Source organism: Anoplophora glabripennis, unplaced genomic scaffold (genome assembly GCF_000390285.2).
Source record: "Anoplophora glabripennis isolate ALB-LARVAE unplaced genomic scaffold, Agla_2.0 scaffold145, whole genome shotgun sequence".
NCBI classification, from domain to species: Eukaryota; Metazoa; Arthropoda; class Insecta; order Coleoptera; family Cerambycidae; genus Anoplophora; species Anoplophora glabripennis.
Window position 1 is genome coordinate 895,113 of NW_019416303.1, and position 24,022 is coordinate 919,134.

General features: G+C 31.7%; 1 protein-coding gene across 1 annotated transcript in view; it reads right to left on the bottom strand.

The window, feature by feature from the left end:
- Positions 1-4,673: 4,673 nt before the first annotated feature.
- LOC108904278 (CKLF-like MARVEL transmembrane domain-containing protein 4) overlaps positions 4,674-24,022 on the bottom strand; it is a 50,284-nt gene continuing 30,935 nt past the window's right edge. The window contains exons 2-4 of the mRNA XM_018706763.1: positions 6,359-6,526; positions 4,941-5,045; positions 4,674-4,876 (exon numbers count right to left, since the gene is read on the bottom strand). Of these exons, the coding sequence (XP_018562279.1) occupies positions 4,790-4,876; positions 4,941-5,045; positions 6,359-6,526 (360 nt within the window). The 3' untranslated portion in view covers positions 4,674-4,789. The remainder of the gene's footprint in view (positions 4,877-4,940; positions 5,046-6,358; positions 6,527-24,022) is intronic.

Below are 24,022 nucleotides of genomic sequence, written 5' to 3' on the forward strand. Positions count from 1 at the left end.
AAAGTCCTAACTTCAGAAGAATAATAGAGAACCTGAAAGGCAATATTTATTAATGCTGTGGTCTAAAATGTCATATTTTTAAGGTAAAAAAATTATCAAATTGCAGAAACAGATAATTTTAAAACCGGTCTAGTTGTATAGAGTTATGTGGCGGTGAATTATCTCGCATACTAATTCTAATTTCTAAAGTTTAAAGTCTAATGTCATTAGCTCTAACAAAAATTCGCTGTTAAATATCGGCGGTGCCAACAACGGATGTTCGGTACACATTATGTCTCCAAAAATTTAGAGGATTCATATCGGGTCTTCGCGCTAGCTAATGCACTGGTCCATTGCGTCCTATCTATCTAATTAAATAAATTAAAAATCTAAAATCTAAATTAAATCTAAGTGAAAACGAGTGTACAAAAAACAGTTAAACATGCCAAGAAGCACCGTCCTAAATAAAAACCATGCTTGCATGCGTATGTAACGGAATAACATATAATAAATCAAGAAGATTATTGTTAGAAACTTTAAATACGCGGCATTTGCAGTCGAAGCCTGCACACACTGTACAGGATAAGGGTGCAGTAACTGTTCCTGTAACACACCCCACATAGTAGTATTTGAAACACCCATTTCACGGGTACTACGGCTCAGATTTTCCACGATAAGACATAAAATGTATTAATCTCTATTTAAGATACGTTACGGTCTTTCTTGTCAATGAGCTTCATACATTAGGTTCACTCTACTGATGACCCACAATCTTTGAATCACACTCAACTTGACCTAGTTATTACACGCACACAATTGATTAAGTGGAGCGATACAGGGTCGGTCTAAGTTTCGCGTAATAATTCTTGATTAATTTTCTATGACACAACACTTTAGATAAGGTTTGAGCACATCCCAGGGATCCAGAAACAAACTTACAATAGGTCGATAAGGATTGCTTGTTGGAATAAGTAGGATAAGTAGAATATATGCCGAAGGGCACTACCATAGCAGTTACTTGCGTATTAACCAAGGACGTCATAGTTTGCGTCAGAGAAAATTCCTCCTTCATGAAAATGTCTGACTTCTCAAAGCAGCCAATATCCAATGTTCTATAAGCTCGACTATTTATAGGTTTCTGTTGTGTTACGCCACTGTTAAAGAGGCTAAAGTGTATGTCTGGTTGTATAAGACTTACGGTGTCGTGGAAAAATGTTTGCAAAATAATATTACTCTACCAGAGTCCCAGAACTAACTCATTCCATGTATCACTCATTCTGGATGTTCTGGACACGTAGGTCCGTGCAAGTAGATAAAGCGTGCCAGGTATCCTACAGGACAGTACAATTTTTATTTATACTAAAGTATGTACTCTGCAATTCTGCACCCATAAGACAAAGATGGCCTAATACCTTTCACTACTTTATTTTTTTTTTATTTGGGTACCAGGTAATCTACATGTGGTCCCAATGAAAAATCTATTTGATGAAGTTTCTTTTATATTTGACGGACATTTTTGTTGCACTGTACATATCTGCATTTCGTGGTGTTAAATTCGGTCATTTACGACTACCCTAATTATCAGATGGACGACTAACAGCTGTGCGTACATAATACAATTTTTAGCGACACATCAGAACAACTAAATTGTTGAAAAATTGATATCGGTTGATTAGGACGGTCATAGTAAATTTTTAAAGTTAACACTCTTTATTTTTAAAAAATTACATTACATTTATCAATTTGCAAGTTAATTTTTTTTTAAATTATAATTTTAAAGTATTTGGAAAGACGCTTCTTTAAAAAAAAAAAGTTAAATTTCGTTTATTGGTTCTCGAGGTAAGCGTCAAAATTTATCGGCATTTACCGTTAATTTATAAACAATTTAGCAATAATCTTTGATCCAGTGGCTTCGTTTTTCCGAGTTCTAAACTGGAAAAAATTTTCATATTCATAAGTTGTCGGCAACATAGATAAATCAGCGGAAAAGCTGTTGCTCGCACGCGCGAAGTGATTCAAAACACGAAAAGTGGGGGAGAGAGCTTTCGCTCCGAGACTGAATTCAGAGGCTCAAAATGCGAAAGTACGAAAAAAATTGCATTATCTCGGCTTCTACTGGACCAATTTCGATCTTTTTTTTCATATAATGCCAACTGCACATATTTTGTTATAAACAAAGTTATATATACATTAAATATACTGTATATTTTACCCTATGCTATTGCATTTTTTCAATGAAAAAATTTGTTTACGTATATTTCAACACTGAATATGAATGTATTTAGTTATAATTATAACAATTTAAATAAATTTTGTTTAAACAAATTAAAACAATTTTTTTGTTATTTGGGAATTAATTTTTTTGTTAAATACAGATAAAATTAAGAAAAATAGTTCTTTAAAATTATAGTTCTTGAAAAAAACTTAATTGCAAATTAATAAATGTAATCCAATTGTTTAAAAATAAAAAAAAATAAAAGTGTTAAAAGTGTTAAAAAAATTTACTGTGACCGTCCTAATCAACCGATTTCAATTTTTCAAAAACCATTTGATAGGTTGAGTGGTATTTTCTATGTGAAAAAATTTTCAAGTATCTGTTTGCTTTATTTGAGGCTGAGCAACATTTTGAAAATTCAAAAATTTTTTTCAAATTTTTTTTTAAATAATTATTTTGTGAAAACTATAGAACCGATTTTAATGAAATTTGGTGTGTTGTTTTATCATACTTTAAAGTTTTTTTTACCAAAATTAGAATGCCCTCGGAGTAATTAATATATTTAAAAAAATTATCCAAAAAACTTGATTATTTTGACTTTTTTCATTAATTATTGCTATTTTGCAACATCGGTAATAAATTTAAACATTTTTAACTAACAGTAAATTGTGCAAATTTCAATTCTAAAACTTTTTTCCCTCTTCAATATTCTTCCAAAATGCATAGGTTACAAGATATAAGTAAAAAACTCGGATAAAAATAGATATTTTTTAAATTTTTTAAACATTTTTGCAATTTTGAAAATGTTCCGGACCTCGCACAGGTCTAGGGATCTACACTTTTATTACGCGAGTTGTACTGAAGGTAATCCAGAAAAAAATTTGCTTGCCCCCTCTCACATTCACCTCAAAACAGATTCACACTGGTCTACACACTGACAATTACATTCCAATTTTCACGCAGAGAATAAATAAAATATTTTTTTCGAAAACTTTCACCAATTGATTTTTACGTAATATTTATTAGGAGTCAAATCAACACTTTTTTGCCTATAGAACGTAAGTCTTTTACATCCAGGATGTTTTACATTGAAGAAGCCACAGAAGCACCAGATTTGGGAGCGAATACTGACGCGCCAATAAACATTTGATATTAAAATATATGCAGCTAGTTGTTCACATTTTCAGTAATTTTTTAAGTCCAGGAGTAGGATACAGTTTTCAAATAATTTTGTAGTATTAGATTACGAAATTCTTTTACAGTTTCGAAACTTTCATTCTTGAATGCAAACATACTATTTGGTAATTTAGCATAAAAAAATAAATGTTATCATATTAAGAAAAGGTAAAAATTATAGTTTAATTTGTTTATGGTACTTTATTGCCTACAATTTTGCACTGAAGTGTCACTAAATTCCCATTGTCTCAAAATTTAATCAGCATTTTAAAATACATTTACAGATTTAAATTTTTGGATTTATTAAGATTCTCTTCTAGTTTTTTAATCTAGGAGGTACTGTAAACGCCTGAAGATGAAAAATATTTCTGAACTATATTTCATAGTTCTTTCAATATGAAAGGAATACTATTTATTATCCTGTTCCAGTACCATTTCATACCTGCATAGAAAAATTAAATAAATCAAATAACGTATAAAACAATTATTTATTTTAAATAAAATATACAGAAATATTAGGTACGTTGTTATTACTATCTGTGATAAAATTTGAAAACTTAAACTTATTATTTAGAAATGGTGTATTAAGTATAAATATTAAAACATTACTCAAAAACGAAGCTCTAGGTGTACTTTCAATAACAGACAAGTTATTGGATCAGTGCGAGACGCCTTTGGTCTCGTAATAACAAAAAAATTATATATACAGTGGCAGAGTATACAGTTTCTGATATAAAGTTACAAAACATGCTATAAAAAACGCACACATTTTTACAAGAAAAAATTGACAGTTCGGAGGTTATTAGATGGGATAAGTTTACAAAACTGTAAAATTTTTATCATTTTACTGAAATTATTTAACAGAAATTCTATAATATAACTTTTTTTGGATTAACAGTAGTTTCAAAATTTTTATGTTCTTTTTTCATTAAACTTAACTATGACATGTATTAAAGTGAATTTAAAACAACAGGCTGAACATCATTTTGAAATTATTTACCACTATCTCTTATTAATAATATCTTAGGAACACCCGACTTAAAAATTATTTATTACGTTTTTTATTTCTAGAGATTTCCTAATATTGTCCGAACCATCTAATTGATATCAACAAAAATTCCTCATAGAAAAAGCAAAAATTACAGTTAAATGCATGACAATCGAATACACTTAAAAATTAAAATAAATATTCCTTTGTACAACTTCCTGTTGCAAAAATTATTACAGCGGTACTGTTCCAATTAAATCAGATCTAAGGTGTACTTGATATAAAGACCTAATAATAATTCTTGGTATATTCAAATTTTTTTGTTACACATATAATTGACAGTGTTGTCTGGTCCGACTCGAAAGCTAGACCCTAGTGGTTTGGACTATACAGTACAAAATGTTCCTTAAAAGTAACGGTGAGGAAATAAATTAGTTCGCTGCCCTGCTGGACTTGTGCTCCACATTGAGGAGGTAGGTGGCAAATGAGTATGCGGCGGCGTTGAGCAGGCCAAACACCTGAAAATATATATGAATTAATGCCGTTGACAAATAATAGTTTTAACAGTAAAAAAAATATTACCCCAGCTGCAATATACGATCCGTGAAGGTGAGCGATGGACACTATCAGCTCTACTATGAAGGCTATGATGTAGAACACTGCACATATCCCTGTATTTAGCAATTCCTGGAAAAAAAATAGAATATCAGGAAAATTTATAAGTTAGGGTAAAGATGTCCATTATGATACACCTTTTTTAAAAAAAATCATGGTTTTTTAATTTTAACATTTTTCTTGGAAAATTACGGTTTTTCTGTAGGGAATTTAATCTATATCCTTCAAAAAACGCGAGAACGCCTCAAATTTGTATTTTAGTTGCGCAGCCGTTTCTGTATTCTGCGCACAATGGTCTCGTTCACCATTTTTTAAAATTTAATTTCTTCTAAAAATGACAAAAATCCAAATTTTATTAAAAAAAGGAAAATTTAGAAGATCAAAAAATTTTTGTTCCCATATACTTTTGTACCGCACAGTCGACGAAAAAATTAAAGGGAATATTAGAGGGGAGTACTTTGAAAGAGACAAGGACTAATAATGTATAAAATTAATAATAAAGTCTAAAAAANACATGTACTTAGAACTTTTTGGAACTCACTAGTATATAATATATATAAAAGTGGGCCAAGAATTGAACCTTGTGGAACACCGTGTTCTACTGGCAACATATCTGAGGATTTATCCTTTATACAAACTTTTTGACGCCTACCAGTAACGTATTGCTTCATTAACTCTGTAGATTTCAAACAGAAACCAAAATAATGTAAAACTGCTAAAAGTAATGAGTGATACACCTTTTTTAAAAAAAATCATGGTTTTTTTAATTTTAACATTTTTCTTGGAAAATTAAGGTTTTTCTGTAGGGAATTTAATCTAGATCCTTCAAAAAACGCGAGAACGCCTCAAATTTGTATTTTAGTTGCGCAGCCATTTCTGTATTCTGCGCACAATGGTCTCGTTCACCATTTTTTAAAATTTAATTTCATCTAAAAATGACAAAAATCCAAATTTTATTAAAAAAAGGAAAATTTAGAAGATCAAAAAATTTTTGTTCCCATATACTTTTGTACCGCACAGTCGACGAAAAAATTAAAGGGAATATTGGAGGGGAGTACTTTGAAAGAGACAAGGACTAATAATGTATAAAATTAATGATAAAGTCTAAAAAAAAATAAAGTTCGGTTATTTTTTTTACAGATCTCGTAGGTTCACGACATAATTTGAGAACAAAATTATGATACGTGTTATTAAAGTCATATATGTATATAATATCTCCATTCAAAACTACACTCTGTATAATTAGTGTAAGAAATAAACATTTTGAGCTAAATTCACTACGACAATAGAAATCAAGGGCTCAAAGTTGTACTTTGTAGCACACTTTTCCAAGAATAATACTAAAAATTGCTAAATTACTTTTCTATTAAAATTTTGAATCTTACTGTTAATATCCAGTTTATGGGAAAACTAATGGCCTCTCTGATGCCCAACAGATATATGAACACCCATATCAAGGTACCGATGAAGCTCGTCGTTGCAACGAACAGAAAGAAATGTACACCTCCGTGGTAGGCTGGCGACGCCAAAGACATACATAGGATGCCCAGAATCTGAAAAGAAATACATATTTATTTATAATCTACAACACAGCCCAAGTAACTACTACAATAAATAAAAGAGAAATTATAAAATAACAATAATACAAATGAATGAAACTTATAAACTTAAATTTAAAAAAAATATTCCATCTCCTACTAATATGAATACGCATAGACTTTTATGGGGGTTGGAACAAACATTGTATAAGTATCTCCTCTACTATAATGTAGGATTAATACAATACAAAGGGTTTATCATGTAAACAGAATTTAAAACATTATTAATCTATAAAAAAAATAGCAAAAATTTCTCCTATTTTCTAACATTCTTAAATTAAATCTGAATTACCAGTTCTCCCAGAGAGGTCGTTGATCATGCACAAAAATAATAGTGGACCCAAATTTGAGCCTTGAGGTACTCCTGTATGAAAGTGAAGTCATCAGAACAGTTTCCTTTGTAAACTACATACTGTTTACTATTACTTAGACAGGAGGTACTAAATTGTTAAATGATTATCCGAAAAACTGTATTTATCCAATTTTATTGTCTATTAAGATGTCATGATTTACTTCATCAAAAGCTTTAGCTAAGTCTGAGTACATCTGTGTACATCCACCACCCTGTATATAATTAAACAATTTTTAAAATAACTGGAATAAATGATAGGCATCCCCCTATCTCCCTCCCAAATATCAATACTTCAGTTTGCACGATTTAAAAAATAGGCATTTTTAAATTAGGCTAAAAGCAACTTTTTGTGAAAGAATTGAAATATCTCGAAGACCATTGAAGATGGATATAGGAAAGCTTGATAAAAATCCCCATAAAATTACGCGTAGAATCTAAATATGCAAACATATACATGGTGTTCCGCCTAAAATAAGCAAGTAGACGGCGACTACCGGTATTTCCGAGAAAAAAATTATCAAAATCTTCAACTTGATGTACAAAAGTTCGATTAATTAAGAAATATTGACATAACTGCGTGCATAGAATACCATAAAATACAATGTTTATCACTTTTTTTAACATCTTTATGCTTAATTCTAAAAAATAATTAGCGTTGTAATAAATTTAGAATGTGACAACAGCACGGCGATTTATTAACACGAAGTACTATGGTGTCCAGCAACCACCAATACACAATTCAATTAGTGTCTGGATTCGACAGTGTCGGAGTGTTTTTTGCTTACCACTATTTCCTTTTCTTGAGGTGTTTTCCAGCGAATGCACGAAAATGGTGGTAGACATTTTGAGCATATGTTGTAGTTCGTTTTGTATTTGTGCGTTTAAAAATTACTGAATTTTGCTTTTTGGTAAGTACCTAACTTATTTTTAATATGTATGATTATTTGGACGACGTGAATCTTTGGATAATTTAATTACATATTTTTCAAATACGTAATTTGATTACAAGTTTAGTTCCTGTTTTAAGAGATTCATAATTACTAAAATTCGAGCTAAAATTTAAGCACAAAACTATCTTCGTACTACAAAATCGATACATTTTATTTAATTTATTTAAAAACTGGAAAACAATTGTCTTGAAATTTACTAAATGTTTCACAATAATAGCTGTTTACATTTTTTCCATAGGATAAGTCAGCCGCGTGTACTCGTGGTGTGCATCAGCAGGTTCAGCACTGTTGTCACGTTGTGATGAAACTCCCCAATATTAATACTCGCTGTATTTTGAAACCTGTTAATCTTACGCCCCTGTAATATACAACTTTTTGTTCATTTATGATTACTCTATCTCATGCTAAAGTAATGGCAGTCAAACTTCTTACGCCCTGTAGATATAGAACAATTTTTTATACATTTCTATGTATTAGGATAGATATAATTTTTGAAAATGCTATTATAGCACCGGCAATGGTTTTATAAGTTTATTTTTAATCTTCTGTCTCTAAAACAGTCTTACTTACGTAAAAAAGCACGCATGAGCCTTTATTATTTTTTCCAATACAAGAAACAGAGGGAAACTGTAAACAATGGCGTCGTTAACTTGACATTAAAGTAAGCAAACAGCCTGAAATATAGGCCACTGGGCGCAAAACTAAAATGATTGTTCTAAATCACTCGAGTACGCACTCGCTTAAAATCATAATGGAAGCACGAAACGGGACCCTCTCTTTCGTCACTTCGGTCGTCGGTTATGAAGACTGCTTCCGGTTTGAGCCAACAGAGTATTTCCGACAGCAACGTTACAGCACCTGCAATGGGCAGGGGGGTCAAATACCTCGGAACCGACTGATGCCATCAGTTGCGATATCGGTTACGTGCAAATAAAATCGGTTTTATTGTATAGGGTGGACAAGATAACTAATAATGTGCCTCAATCAAGCATTAAAAATTCCTGCTAAATCAAGATAATAATGCCTTTACATGAAAACAAATAAATTACAATAATGGTTAGATGAATACATAGAAACAGTTAGATAAAAAATAATACAAGATGTTTTTAATCAAGGTGTCGTAAATTCAGAGGTTGATAGAACATCGGAAAATAGGACGAAGCAAGGGCGTCGCCAAGGGGTCGCTCTAGAAATTCGAAGAGTACAAAAATNAAGATTGAATTCTTATAGAAATTTAATGCCTTTGAATATTTTGTCAAACACTTAATCTAAAATAATTTACTATCCCCACAAAAAAATGATTATAGTATGTGTTTAATACTAGTAATGAAATTTTAAATACAATTTTTATTAAAGGTATATCGAAAATTTCTAGTAAGTAACTAAAGAAGTACCTACATACCTACTGTTCCTTAAAAAAATAAAATTTTTATCTATCGGAATCAGAATAAAATATAAAAAATTAAAAAGGTTTTATTAAAAATATTAAAAAAAAAAATTAAATTCATTGTATGTTGTATGGTTATTTTTTTTAGATAGAGGCATTAAAGAAGATCTAAAAACAATATTTGACTACATCTTTGTCAAAAAACAGTATAAATATAATGCAATAAAATTTGCTTGGACTTGGTTTTTGCATATGCTAAATACGGTTAGTTTTTGAGTATTTTGTAGAGGTTTTTGCATATAATTTTTTTTTTTTTGGGGTTAGGGCACATTACAATTTCGTTTTACATAAAAAAAAGGTACTCCACTCTAGTCTAAATCACTTAAAATGCGCACACTGTGTGTTGTAGCGAAGTTCTGTAATCAAATAATTTTCTTTTTTTAATGTTAATTTTTGCAATAAATCTGAAAACACTTAATATTTCCGAAACAGTTGTAGATAGGTATAGGCCATTTTACATGAAATGTGTCCAGAAGTTTCTGAAAAATCCAAAAATTGAATATTATACAGGGTGTTGCAATTAAAATAATAAAGTTGGTATTCACCACTGTTACAAGACACACCCTGTATAAAAAGTTAAAAAGAAAATACGCAACTAAAAGTACCAATCGACGTGTCCAAGCGTCTTTTCGAACACGCCCTCATTTATTTATTATTGAATTTATTTCATTTGGCTGATACACTATGTTTTTTTTCATCAAATGTAAAATTATTATTTACAAAACGACTTCCCAAGAAATTTGCAGTTTGATATGAGCAATTTCTGCATGTATTTTCATTACGTAATAAAATAGTGTTTTTCTCTTAAATTGAGACTGAAATTAAAATAATACCGAGACATTTCTTATCTACGTCGAAAAGAGGTCACATAAAAAAAGTGAAAAATAGGAAGTGTTATTTTGTGACGTTTTATCAATTCTTCAATTTATGGCATCCTTTTTCAAAACACTCTGTATATTCATTGATCTTAACTAAGAATAAAAGATGGAATCAGGATATTTTGTTGCTTTTCTCAAAATTTTAAATTTTGTAATAAGTATGTATATTTCAATTTTGAAGACTACAGAAAACTAAATAGTTAAAATAATATTACTGCTAAAATTGCAACATTAACTTTATAATGATTTATGGGATATAACGTGAGCTTTATATACTTTTTGATAATAAAAACATAATAAACGTTTTCATAGACATTAATAAAATGTATTAGCAAACATGTTGCGTCACTCTCTAGCTTCCACTTTATATTTGATACAATCTACCTTTGACTGCAGTAAAATGTTCTTTATTATACTTCACTGGCATACAAAAAAAAACTCGAGAGCGAAGATGTAGACTCCGGTAGTGCTACTCATTTTAGTGCCAATAATAGATAAAACGTACTCTTCTTGGCAATTTTAATTAATAGAATGTCAGATACAAGAAAGTTCAAACCCAAAGATCTGACATACCAGCTACCTACTCAATACCGATGGATGTGCCTATATGGTGTCTATGTTGCGTCTTAAAACAGACACGATCATTATCATTTTCAGTATTGTGAAAATTAAATTTTAAAATCTTCAAACATTATTTTCTTGAAATTTTTGTTATGTAACACCATAATTTTTCATAATCTGTGTATGTAGAATGACACGCTCTTTCAAATGACATGGTCAAAATTGGGGGTTGCTATTTAAAAAAATTGTCGATGACGTCATATCTCGAACAACGATGATGTCACAAATATGGGTCGTATGTTAAAAAGTGCCTTTTTTAAAAACAAAATCGACGTGCCATGGGATTTTTTCGAAAACTTCTCAATTTAAAAAATAATGAATTTATTCGTTACTTTTCGAAAGCACTGTATATACAAATAAAAATATAACTTATTTTTGTCAACTTTTTTATTTTGTATATGATCGAAAAACGTCTAGTTTTCGAATTATAGTCAAAAAATTGAAAAAGTGCTAAATTTTGAGGTTTTTTGCGATTTTCGTTGTGAAGCCGTCGCTTGGTGAGATGGCAAACCTCAGATTCGGATTCAGCAGCCCAAAGAACATAAAGAACCGATAAGAAAAAAACTTATACATTTCTTTCCTGGAAACGCCGTGTCTGAACGTTGGATGACTGAACTATATTGAGATATGTGAGCTTCATTGGAGCTTCATACGCTTTCTTAGAATGAAACATTGCTACTACGCACTACACGCAAATATGTTGAGCCATTTTTTAGTTTCGATTTTAAACATAATCGAAGAATAGAACTAAAAAGGCATATATCTCATATCTACCTTTAACAGTTAACTTGCTAAACAGTTTCTTTGCCGATGTGATTATCAACTGGCACATATCGCTAGACGTACTTCATATGTTTGGTCTTGGGTTTATACCGAGACCGAGTATTTTTGTCCCGTTACTAGAGTTAATAATTCTGATCATAAACCCAGTCGGCTGTGATAACGGCACAAATGTGTTTCAGGTGTAATTACCGGAGGCTTGGACCAAGCCGAGCCGTTCCGGTATTACGGACGACAGGGTCGGCTCGATAAAAATGAGATAATTATGTTTAATCGCGGGAAATTAATCCAGAGTTTTGGATAAAAAGAAATTATAAGGGAACAGTTGCACTGAACAAATAAATATAGTACGATACTTGTTGAGATAGAATTCCAAGAAGACCCCTGCGTCACTTTCTTGGAATTAACCGCATTCGATACCCAAGGTAGAAAGATATTGGTGGCGTGGCGTTCACTGTAGCAGCTTGCAGTGTATACTGTGTTTTGCAGTTACGAAGGTGTGTTTCGTCCTGTGCATTTTCAGTGTAATTTCTTATTAAAATAAATCAATGCAGGTGAAAAATATAAGGAAAACGCATTTTAATCCAAAAAAACCTACTTTATATATATATTTACTTGGTATATATTTTAATATTATATTATTTTTATATATAATTTGAAGGCACACCCCTGCCGCGGTATATTGTTACAGTAGTTCCGATTACAGAACTTTATTGGCTTATTATTTTCTTAGAATTCTATCTCAATAAATATTGTACGGACTGTAGTAAATTGAGCATGGCAAATTAAAGAATCAAAATATTTTTCTAGGGTGGAATTTTATTAAAATTGCAAACGTCCATTTCTTTTGTCACTATAAACACCATTTTAATAGTTAAAAATACAGCACTTTATTTGTAAAAGTATTAACTACAGAGCCACATTTTGGTTTTACCAAAGGAATATCCTGTAAAACTGATAAATGTATTATTTACAACAAACTACATCTTCGAAAGAAAAAACCGTTAAATTGTTACGGCTATTCAAAAAAGTTATAAAACGGATATTATTAACTGATACAAACAACTCTCAACGAACTAATCCACCAACCGGTATTGGATTAAACCCGCAATATCTAGTAAATGGCTAGAATCATATGTTAGTAGAACCACCAGACATATACTAGTTTCGAATTTATTAGTTTAGTTCTTATAGGTGAAACAATTAATGAAAAATCTAGTTGCTGACGAACGAATTAAAACAATAATAATAATTATTATTTTTAATTTCGCAAGTAATATTTAATCCTTACAATAAATAACAATTTTGTTTTACGTTCAAATCCTGCTTTGTTTATACACCACAGCATGGGTCAATTTTAGTTGTTTTAAGGATTACCTCAAAATAATAAATACGCTTTTTTTCCAGAAAGGGTTAAAGTTGTCGACTTTGAACAAGCAGAGGACAATTTCTAATCAATAATGACTATTTAGGACATTAAATTCAGATTCAGATTTTTCATTTCATTTTAAAAATCACTTAACTGAAAAAATGTTACGTTATTATGCAAAATATTAATAAAAAAACAAGTTTGAAGTTATGAAACGCCGTCAATACTAAGTGTTGCAACAAGTATCAAAGAAACATAATTTTTATTAGTAAAACCATACTTTCCGAAGACCCTGTATAGGAAAGAAGATGATTATAATATTTGGCGATACTAAAGATAAATTTTTGGGAATACCACCAAGCCGGTCCTGACAAGTGGCAATTTCCAAGTTCCCAAACAGCGCACGTAGTAGTTTTTTGAATATTTAAATTTTGTGTTCACTTTTTGTACTGCTGACCTGGTTTCCGTTTTGTCAGTTTTTGTGTTTGTAGGACATCGCTGACTTTGCCTTATGTGTACTTATAACAGCAATTCACTTAGGACAGGCCCGTCAAGAATATGTACAGCGTTTATTCGAACATTAAAACGTCTAAAATAATCTGTTTCTATCATAATAACGAGCGTTCAAATAAAAACGTGGTCAAGTTGGTTCTGAAAATTTGGACGTAGGGCGTAGCGTATAGCAAATGAACTTAAACGTCATCTGTCAAAGCGCTATATCGCCGCTATCAATTTGAATATTTTCGTTTTAAAAAGCGTTTAAAATGGTGTTTTCTCAAGAACAAAAAGTGTTTATCATAGAGTCCTACTTTAGAAATGGACGCAAGATTGATGGAATATGGAAGTATTATATTGAGGAATGTTTCATAGAATTTCAAAATCAATTTCCCGGCGTTGTTGAGTACAAAATTTTTCAAAGTGCGGTTCAGCGTTGTGTTAATGTTTTTCGTGAAACGGGCAGTGTAACAAGAAAAGAAGGAAGCGGCCGACCTAAAAAGCGGACTGAAGAACTAAAAGAAAATGTCCAACAAATAATGGAAAATGCGCCAAGAACTTCTGTACGTGTTTTATCACAAATGGTGGGAGTATCAGTCGGTACCTGCCACACAGTGTTAAAAAAAGATTTGCGTTTGTTCTCCTATCGTTTAACTTGTCAGCAAGAACTTCAAGAAGTTGATTTTCCGCGACGGGCTGTATTTTGTGAATGGTTTTTAAACAACTACGGTGAACTTCATAATATCACCTTTTTTTCTGATGAAGCTTGGTTTCATTTAAGTGGTTACGTAAACTCACAGAATATGAGAATGTGGTCTTCTGAAAAACCAGATAACTTTTTTGTCGAGGGCCCTCTACACGCTCAAAAAATTGGAGTTTGGTGTGCTCTCAATCGAATGAGGATTTATGGACCTATTTTTTTTAATGGTACTCTTACTGCGCAAAGGTATAGAGAAGAAATTATCGCTCCTTTTGTTAACCAGCTGGAAGAAAACGAAATTACAAACTTTTACTTTCAACAAGATGGCACAAGGGCACATACGGCAGGCGAGATGATGAATATGTTGAGGGAAGTTTTCCAAAATCGACTAATAAGTCTCAATGCTGAACATGAATTTCCACCGAGGTCATGTGATATTACGCCGTGTGATTTCTTTTTGTGGCCTTACCTTAAAAACGCTATTTTTGAACTGCCTATTCGTGATTTAAACCATCTGCAGGCTCGACTTATAGACAAGATTCGTGAAATTAACAATACCCCGAGCATCTTAGAAAATGTCTTTAATTCTTTGAGGAACAGGTGTGAAAAGTGCTTGGAACAAGGAGGGGGACACTTTCAGCAGCTGCTTTAATTTATTGTTATAACAAGGAGGGGGGCACTTTCCGCAGCTCCTTTAATTGTTTGTTATTGTTATCACGATTATTCTTTAAAATAAAGTTATATAGTCATTAACGTTATTGAAACTGACAGCTGCTATACAGCTCGTTGAGAAATGAGATTAAGTTGGTCGTTATAAACTACTCCTTACGTCCAATGTGTCAGAGCCAACTTCGACCACGTTTTTATTTGAACGCTCGCTATAAGAGGTTTCAAATAAAAATATGCAATCTTCTAATAACGTTTGCAAATCTAGCCTCAACTTCATGTTTGAAGCAAAAACTGATCGATTATTTAAAAATATTAATTGTTTAGAGACACTCAGTAACTCTAGTAATTCACTTGTTCCACAACCTGTCACTTTCATGGCTAGGTTAAAAATGAGCCCTCGGAAAAAATTCCCCATATCAAGATCTGATTGTGACACACATTTAGCAATTAACTGTAAAAAAAAGGTAAACCTGTTCAAGACTATAACCTGTCTGGTGTGTTGATATGAACCAAAACAACTAACGTCATGAAACTTTACAATGAACGTGATCTTTCTCGTTTCTCACTATACGGTAGCACAAATACGGTGATGGTAATAGTTACTTTTACTCGACATATTAAATCATCTTTAAATGCTTAGCGTTGTAATTGTGTAACAAAGACGACGATGCGTTCTTCTCTTTTTTTTTGCAACTCCACGCACTATTTACCTCGCATTTGAGCGTAGTCGATAGATTTCTAGGCTTTGAAATAAAAGTTGGTTCATTTAAAGAAGCAATGCCTTTACGTTATTCCGAAAATTATAAACAACGTGTCTTACGTACACGAAGGGTAAAATAGGAAAAATACGACAAATGAGATAAAATCCTTTTTATTATACAGAGCGTCCTAGAAAACAGTGGTCACTGGTCATACAACTTCCACAGATTTCTAGAGTAAAAAACGATTGAATTTAAGTCAATTTACTATAGTCCAAAAATGCTTTGTTTAAAGTTAGTGTTAAAATGTTTTAAAATGACTTTTGGTTAATGTGTGATATTTTATTGAAAGTTGATACTCATTATAAGGCTGCGGGAAGCAAGAAAAATCAAAACATTTCTTTGACTGCATCAGTGGCGTATGGGGAACGTATGGCTCCCTCCTTGTAAAAATCTTTTCGCCTATGAATCTCTTAAGGAAAATAACTGCATTTCGGAATTATTTGTTGATCCCGCACAAAAAACGGTTCTTGCCAATTTCTCTTAAAATTGTTAGATTGCGCGTAAAAAATGAAGCTCTTTCTACGTGACTGGTTATTTCAGGAAAGAAAAAAGTTTTTAATGAATAACCCGTTGCACTAGTCAAATGCTCGATTTTATAAATTTTGCCTAACCAAAAATATCCCACACTTATTTATACATGTACATGCCTGTCTCTGATCTGACGCTTCGCATCGATCAATTTATTCGATACGTATCTAGCGGTACATTAATGCCTGCCCTGTCGACCTGGCGTGGCGGTGAACAATCCCGGTTGCATTTAATTATAGTTTGTGCGTGTGTGCGTGAGTTTGACACTTTGCTTGGTCAAGTGTATGGCACCCGTTCTTATGGCAATCAGTAGTATTGTGTACCGTGAGCATAGAGCGGCACACGACTTGATAACAGATTTAACCTCTTTTTGCTACTACAACGCGTTTTACCGCTTACGAGCATAATATAGATTACTACTATTTATTTATTTATTTGATTGGCGCCACAAAGTTTCCGATGCCCAATAATGTGTAGTAACTATTGTGTCGTGAAGAACTCTCAACTTTTTTATTGTGGGATATTTCTGGTTAAGTAAAACTGAATTTATAAAATCAAACTTTTGACTGATACTTTTAGCACAGTGTCATTTATTAAAAAAAAAACATTTTTTTCTAGTATAGCAGAAATGCCCAATCAAATAAAAAGAGCCACAAATAAATAATTACAGACAATATCATAAAACAGAAGGAATTTTTTTTGGACAACCGATTCATCTCTTTAAATATATATAAAAGTATATACAAGGTGTTTGTAAATAACTGCGAAATATGTTAGGGGGTGTTTGCAGAAGATATTTTGTGATAAAGTTGATATAAACGTAGGTCGAAATATGCTTCGTTTCCGAGATACAGAGTACTATTTAAATTTTATTTATTTTTTATTTTTATTAATGATTTCAGTTTTAAAGATATTGATTCAAAATTTGAAAAACGCTTTGGAGGGAAAAATGTGCCACAAACTTTTTTAATAAAAAAATGGTGCGCCACTTACTTTTTCCCGTTTTGATATTTTTTTGCTGTCAATATTTCTAAAAAAAAATACAACCATCAAATTTCGAGTCAATATCTTTAAAACTTTGAAATAATTCATAAAAATAAATAAAAAATTAAAATTTAAACACTATCTCGGAAACGAAGCATATTTCGACCTACATTTATATGGACTTTTTTTCATAAAATAACTTCTGCAACACCCTGTATAAACATAGATACTAAGGTCTTTCGTATCCCAGATACAGTAAGTTTGATTTCTTAAAACAAATGGAATTTTTTGTTTTTACTCAAGCAGTTTTAAGAAAAATTAACAAGAGGCGTTTGTTGTTCCCGAGAGATGATGAAATTAAAAAAAATTGGTTGCACATACCTGTACCCACAGATGCAGGAAATCAGATGTTTGGTGATGATGACTTTATTGCTTTCCGCGACCTTACAATGTGAACTAAATTTGAATCAGATGCCTTCCGTCGGTTTTAAGACATTAATCAAAGTTCATTTAAAACACCATGTAATTTTTAAACGAAGCATTTTTAGGGCTAAGTAAGCTAGCTTAATTTAATCGTTTCTTAACATTTTGTCTTAATATATGACCATTTCAATCTACTTTGGAACCGGTCACGTCTGTAGTCGGTAGATTAGAAGCAGTCTAACATTTTTTATAATAATCGTGACATTTGCCAAGCATGCTTTACTGTTATTTTACACCAAAACTGGCGACATTCTTCTAGATTCGATTTATGCAAATGAGTCCACTTTCAAGCAAAAACCTACACGTTTGTGTGGTCGATTAGTTTAACAAGAATCGGAGAACGACCAGTTTTATTTTAAATCCACGCGATTCACAGAATCCCAAGTCGCCTCGAATAAAAGTTGACGAATTTACTAAAAATAATCCATCGCGATAATGTGTCTATTGGACCAAATAACAGGCCTATAAAAACGCCTAATAGACTCACTTATAGAGCGAAACGTAGGCTTTAACTGTCATTATTTGATGCCCATATGTTTCACACTTTCGATACTACGTTCATGCATACTAAAGTTTTAGTCCAGTAAATAACATTAGAATTAAAAAAAATATATGTGTGAATAAAACGTGGCGTAAATCATTGCGAAACCTTCAGGAAAATAAAGATCTTTCTTTTTAATCCTGAGCAAATATTATTCTCAAACGAGTAAAACACAGGTTGAACCTAAAATTTGTACAGGGTGACCTAGAACTAATGGTTAGCTGCCATTATAAGAAAATGGAAAGATCAAATTGGAAACCGTAATATTCCATCTTGGCAAGTTTACCGACCTAATGGCTATAACGCCATCGAAGCTTTTCGTCGTCGTAGTTTTCTCAATTTCAAAAATATTTATACGAAAGTTTTCATTTTTCTCAACAACTTTCATTAAAAAAGTTTTTCGACGTCTCTTCTCGTTTAAATAAAATGATATAGATCAAATAAATAAACAAGCATTTTTTTAGACTGCACTCTTAAAAATTTTTGAAATGTTTTCATACATAAGTCTATTCTCAACTTGTCATATTTATCCTCACTAATGAACTATTTCAATGTGCACAATATTAAGGTTTTACTGGAAGAAAGAGCACTCCTTCTTAAATGTTTATTATACCAGGAGTATACCGATTATTATACCAGGCATATACCGATTAACAGGCATATAGCGATTACCAGGCAGGATTACCAGATATATACCGATTACCAAGCATATACTGATTACCAGGCAGATACCGATTACAAGACATATACCGATTACCAGGTAGCATTACCAGGTATATAACGATTACTAGGCATATACTGATTACCAGGGAGATATCGATTGCCAGGTATATACCAATTAACAGGCATATACCGATTACCAAGCATATTCCAATTAACAGACACATACCGATTATCAGACAGGATTACCAGGCATATACAATTACCAGGCATATACCGATTCTTATGCCGATTTCAAACTTATTAGTCTCGTTAACATATCATGGCGGTACAATCGACGAATAATTGAGCTATTTTCAGTGAGGTTGTTGAATTAATATAATCCAATGCTAGTCAGTGAGTTACTCCGCAAGATTGTTGTTCTCTGCAATAGCATATGTTGTGTGACGACAACTAATAAGTACGAAACTGGTATATAGTTGGTGGTTCTTCTGACAAATCTAAATACTGCGAGTAAAACTTAATGCTGACCAGTTTGATCCTTTAAAAGTATAAACACTGAATAACAGTTACCATTTATAGACGTGTTACGTTTTACCTAAACTAAGTTAATATGATATGAAAAACCAATAGACGGTTAGGTGTTTTAGTGGTGTTTGGGTAGATATATTTGTTGTGTTTTCGCTTTTGTCGTTAGCCTGGGTACCAAGTTGTTTAAATTATGTTGAACTAAATTCCACAAAGTGAAACACCGTCGCTCCCTATCTAATCTGACAATGAACATTAGTCTAATCTACTCGTAAGTAGGTTACTGGTCATAGTCATAGAACAATGTATAAAAAACAGTTTAATAAAGCATATTTAAGACACAACTGGATTTATGACTATTTTGAGAGAGTTTCTTTTTGTTTTCATAAAAAAGCAAATATCAAGTTCTTCTATTCAGAGTTATCCAAAATTGTCTCTTTGCGCGGTCATTTAGATTTAATCTGCAGTCTGAAATTTAAAAAATTCATGTTCTATTCTACATAATTTTCTTGACACTTGACTTGGAAAACTCACAAATCGTTGGAGCGCATATAAAATGCGCATTACACATGGGCAGCGATTCTCAAAATATGCACAAATATTTATAATTTTCAAAAATGACTTCCACTGAACTTATACATCGTGAATTGTGGATTATGGTAAAAATAAAGATATATGTACACATTTAAGAATCACCCTGTATATTGCAATTTTAAAAGCCACTTCAAAGCGTAATATTTGAACAATAATACAGGGTATCCCAATATTCCGTCAACAAGACTATAACATATTTTAGGGTTGCAATTAGACTACTTTTTTTTGCATTTTTTTTGCTGTAGATGTAACTTTCTCATCTATCGTTTGAGCTGTGCATTAGTGAGGCAGTTAGGACAAGGTTTTTATTGTATAGAGGGCGTTTCTAAAATATAGTGTCAACGTGAAACGAGATATTATATTATTTATTATTTTAAGCAAAAAATTTCCTATAAAGAGAAAGTGCTTAATGAACAGTTGCAGGATGATAAAGTACTTTTCCAAAAAACACCTTTACTCCAAAATGGCTTATCAGATATAAATAAAACTTAGCATAGACCTCTATATTGTCTATTGCAATAATCTCATGGATAAACAGTTTTTAAAGTATTTTAAAAAAATGTACTCTTGGACGATACACAATTTTCGAAAAAATGACAATAAATTTTTTATTACAATGGGACGATGCAGACTCTAAAAATCAAAAGTGGATTGCTTTGAAATTTTACTGCTGCGTTTTACCATTTAAAATAAGAACAGTCTGGTTCTTATTTTAATTGGAGCTAAAACACGTTTTTTTTTCTCGTTAGCTCCCAAGAATTAATAGGCTTAAAAACAACATTAAAGGATTCTATCGTCACTTTACTGTTTACTTATTTTAATTAGTATAATGTATAAGTCAAACTTGAAAGCAATTCGTACTGTTTTAGAATAGAATACTTTCTTTCTTTGAAAGTGCTTCCTTAAAGAAAAGTATTATTTTATTCACCACATTTTGGAATTAGATGTTCAAAAAAATATATTTTTGATGTGTATTTTTATCTCCGTGTGATTTTTTTACTCAGCATTGTCGGACCCAAGCTTATAAGAAACTTCTCGCCAAAAATCACATTTCCTATCTCGTGTATTGGGTCTGTAAGTTCAGCTCTTAATTTGTCTTAAAAGTAAGGACTGTTGTATATTATTTGTAAACCTAACGGTTGAGTGTAGAAACTTGAAATGAAATATTCTTTCACGATAATTATTGGAAATAACTACAAATTTTAATAACACATATTTCAATTGAAAAAGAAATAGTAATTGCATTTATTTCAGATTTCTTCTATTCTGCAAAATAGTAACTATCAAATTTGAATATCTGTGATTTGAAGAGCATAGAATTACATGAATTCAATAAGAAACTACCGTAGATAACCTGCTGAATGATGAAAACCAGGATATAATTTTTTTAATGTTTTTACTGAATTATAATCTTACCGATCTCAATTGAAGAACCAAGAGGTTGGCAGTATGTACCAGGTTCAGTCGCTGACGCAGCCACTCGGCATTGAAATAATTGAAAAACTTGTTCCATATATTTATTTAATCATACACGTCTGGTCGCCCAGTTGAAGAATGAGCGCGCGGGCAAACGCGGCACAAACACAGCCACACTGGGCGACCTGGCCATAATTTCAGTTGTCAACAAATGGCATAACAGTGCAGTGCAGCAATGCGGAATTTAGTGTCATTCAGGTAATTTTAATTTATTATAGGCACCTTCTATTAATCATTCATATTACAATTGCGAAAGAGAGAAACAAGGGGGATATTTTATTAATATTATTACATGGCATTTTGGAGACCTTTTGAAACGGAACAAAACGAAATTTACCATCAATATAATAAAATTGTTTGAGGACATAAATAATTAAAATATATTGCTGGTCAAATGAACATATAAGAGACATTTTCTATTTTACATTATATACAAATGATGAAATGATTATAATTTTTTACCTTTAGCGGAAAACATTTTTAGGGACGCCTATGAAACTCATTAAATTTAATTGTTACACGTTTTTATACACGTTTAACTGACTTCGGAAAGACTGTATCCTGTTAATGAAAATATTGGTCATTTCCAATAATATTCACGAAAGAAGATAAACTAATTTCTCAATTACGTTTTGTTTTTATTATCAAATATATCAAAATTTTTTAGACAAATGAGATTGGTATTGAACATATGTTAATTAATAAAATAATTAATTATGTGAAAACTGTTAAGGGTTAAGATTTACAAGAGAAAAAAACTTGAAAAACGCCCCTATCTTTATATTAAAAAATAAGAACTGTAAGGCTACCTCCCAAAAAAATTTGAGCAAACAAGCTCCAAAATAGAGCCTTTGTTTTCATAATAAAAGTAAACGAAGCTTCAAGGGCAAATATATTTTACGAAGTAAGAACTATAAATAAGAGGCACATACTATATTTGATATAAATCCAAACAACTGCAGTTGTAAACAAAATATTGGAACAACTACCACATTCACACTTTATAATCCTCTCTTGTGTTCTAATAACGTTTTTAAATGAAAGTTTTTAGATTAATTCAGTTAATAGAGATAAATAATATTATGTTACTACATTTTTACTCATTTGGAACTGGACTACTGACGACAGCCCGATAGTAGTGACCTTAAGGATGTTTATCACCGCCTACTGGATGGCGTGCAGGCTGCAGAAATGACTTAGAATAGCGGTTGACGTGGTGGGAGGAAAGGTGGTCGAAGAGGATGACTGGAATTATGACATAATGAGAAACCCGAGTCGTATATGGTTACGATAACGTGACGACATACTTCCAGCTCACTGGGAACGCGTCGTTTTAGACCCATATTTGAAGGTGGAGACGGACAACAAGCTTTTTAAACTTACAAAGTCAGTATTGAAAAAGAAAAAAAAGATAGAACCAAAAAAAATCATATAACATGACCAGTCATACTACAAAAATTAAAATTAATGTGTTGCGACCCTCTCCCATATTTTTAATGCTGTAAACTACCCTTTCTGCGTTGAATAATCATCATCCCCCCCATTAAATCCGCAAAGCACAACGTGTATATATGGCAGAGGTCAAAGTTCATTCGTAATCTTTACGGCTGATCGCCTTTTTCCAAGTCCGTTTGTCCACGTAAGAACACAATTATTTATTCAAATCGCATCGATCTGCACTAAATGGCCGGGCAGTACCGGGAATTATTGTCGTAAAAAAATAATAAGCCCCTTAAAGGGAATGACTAAGGCGCAATGGGTCTTCTTACGAAAAGTCGGGGTCACTTTGATCAATATTTTGGCTGGAGACAAAGTCGAGACACGGAATAAGTTGTAATTAAATCCTGCATATTTAATTTGATGAAACATAAAAAAATTGGGTTGTATGGAACGAAATTTGTAACAACACTATTTATTTTGTTCTCATTATTTGTATGTAAACAAATCAACGTTATTCCTGCACGAATTTTAAAGTTTTTTATCTAAAAGCAACTCAGTACTGTATTTCAGAAACACAATCTTGTTTTTATTTATAGAACACCCTGTATGTACTGGAAAAAATTAAAGGAACAAAAAATTTTAATGAATTTTTTAGTGATTTTCGAAAGGTTGTATCTCAGTGAAAAATAGTTGTATCTAGTTAAAAAAGAAAGCATTTTGAAGCTTTAAGTCTCTAGATTTAAGATCTTTAGACAAAAAATTTGTTTGAGCTACGGTTATCAAACAATCAAAAGAAATAGGTATCTCGAGAAAAAAATCTCCAATTTTTTTTTAAAGATGTCCATTTACACAGGAAAATTGTTTCAAACTCAATTAATGCATAGGTTAGTTAGTCTATTTATTTAGCTTCAATTTGATTTTTGAAAGGTCTTGGTGCGAGTATTGGTTGCCGAGATGTCGATGGTTGAAAAATGACACTTTTGTCTTTAACCATCGATATCTCTGCAAGAAATTATTGCACAGTAAATCCAAGGTAAACTTGAAAACTTGAATAAATTCTCTACAAAGGCCTGTCATGGTATTCGAAGAAACAATTTTTTTTTGATCATTGACATCAATTTGAAAAAAGTGCAAAAAATTACTAGATTTTTAGAAAATCTACAGATAATTTACAAATGTGTATGAAAAGACTAAT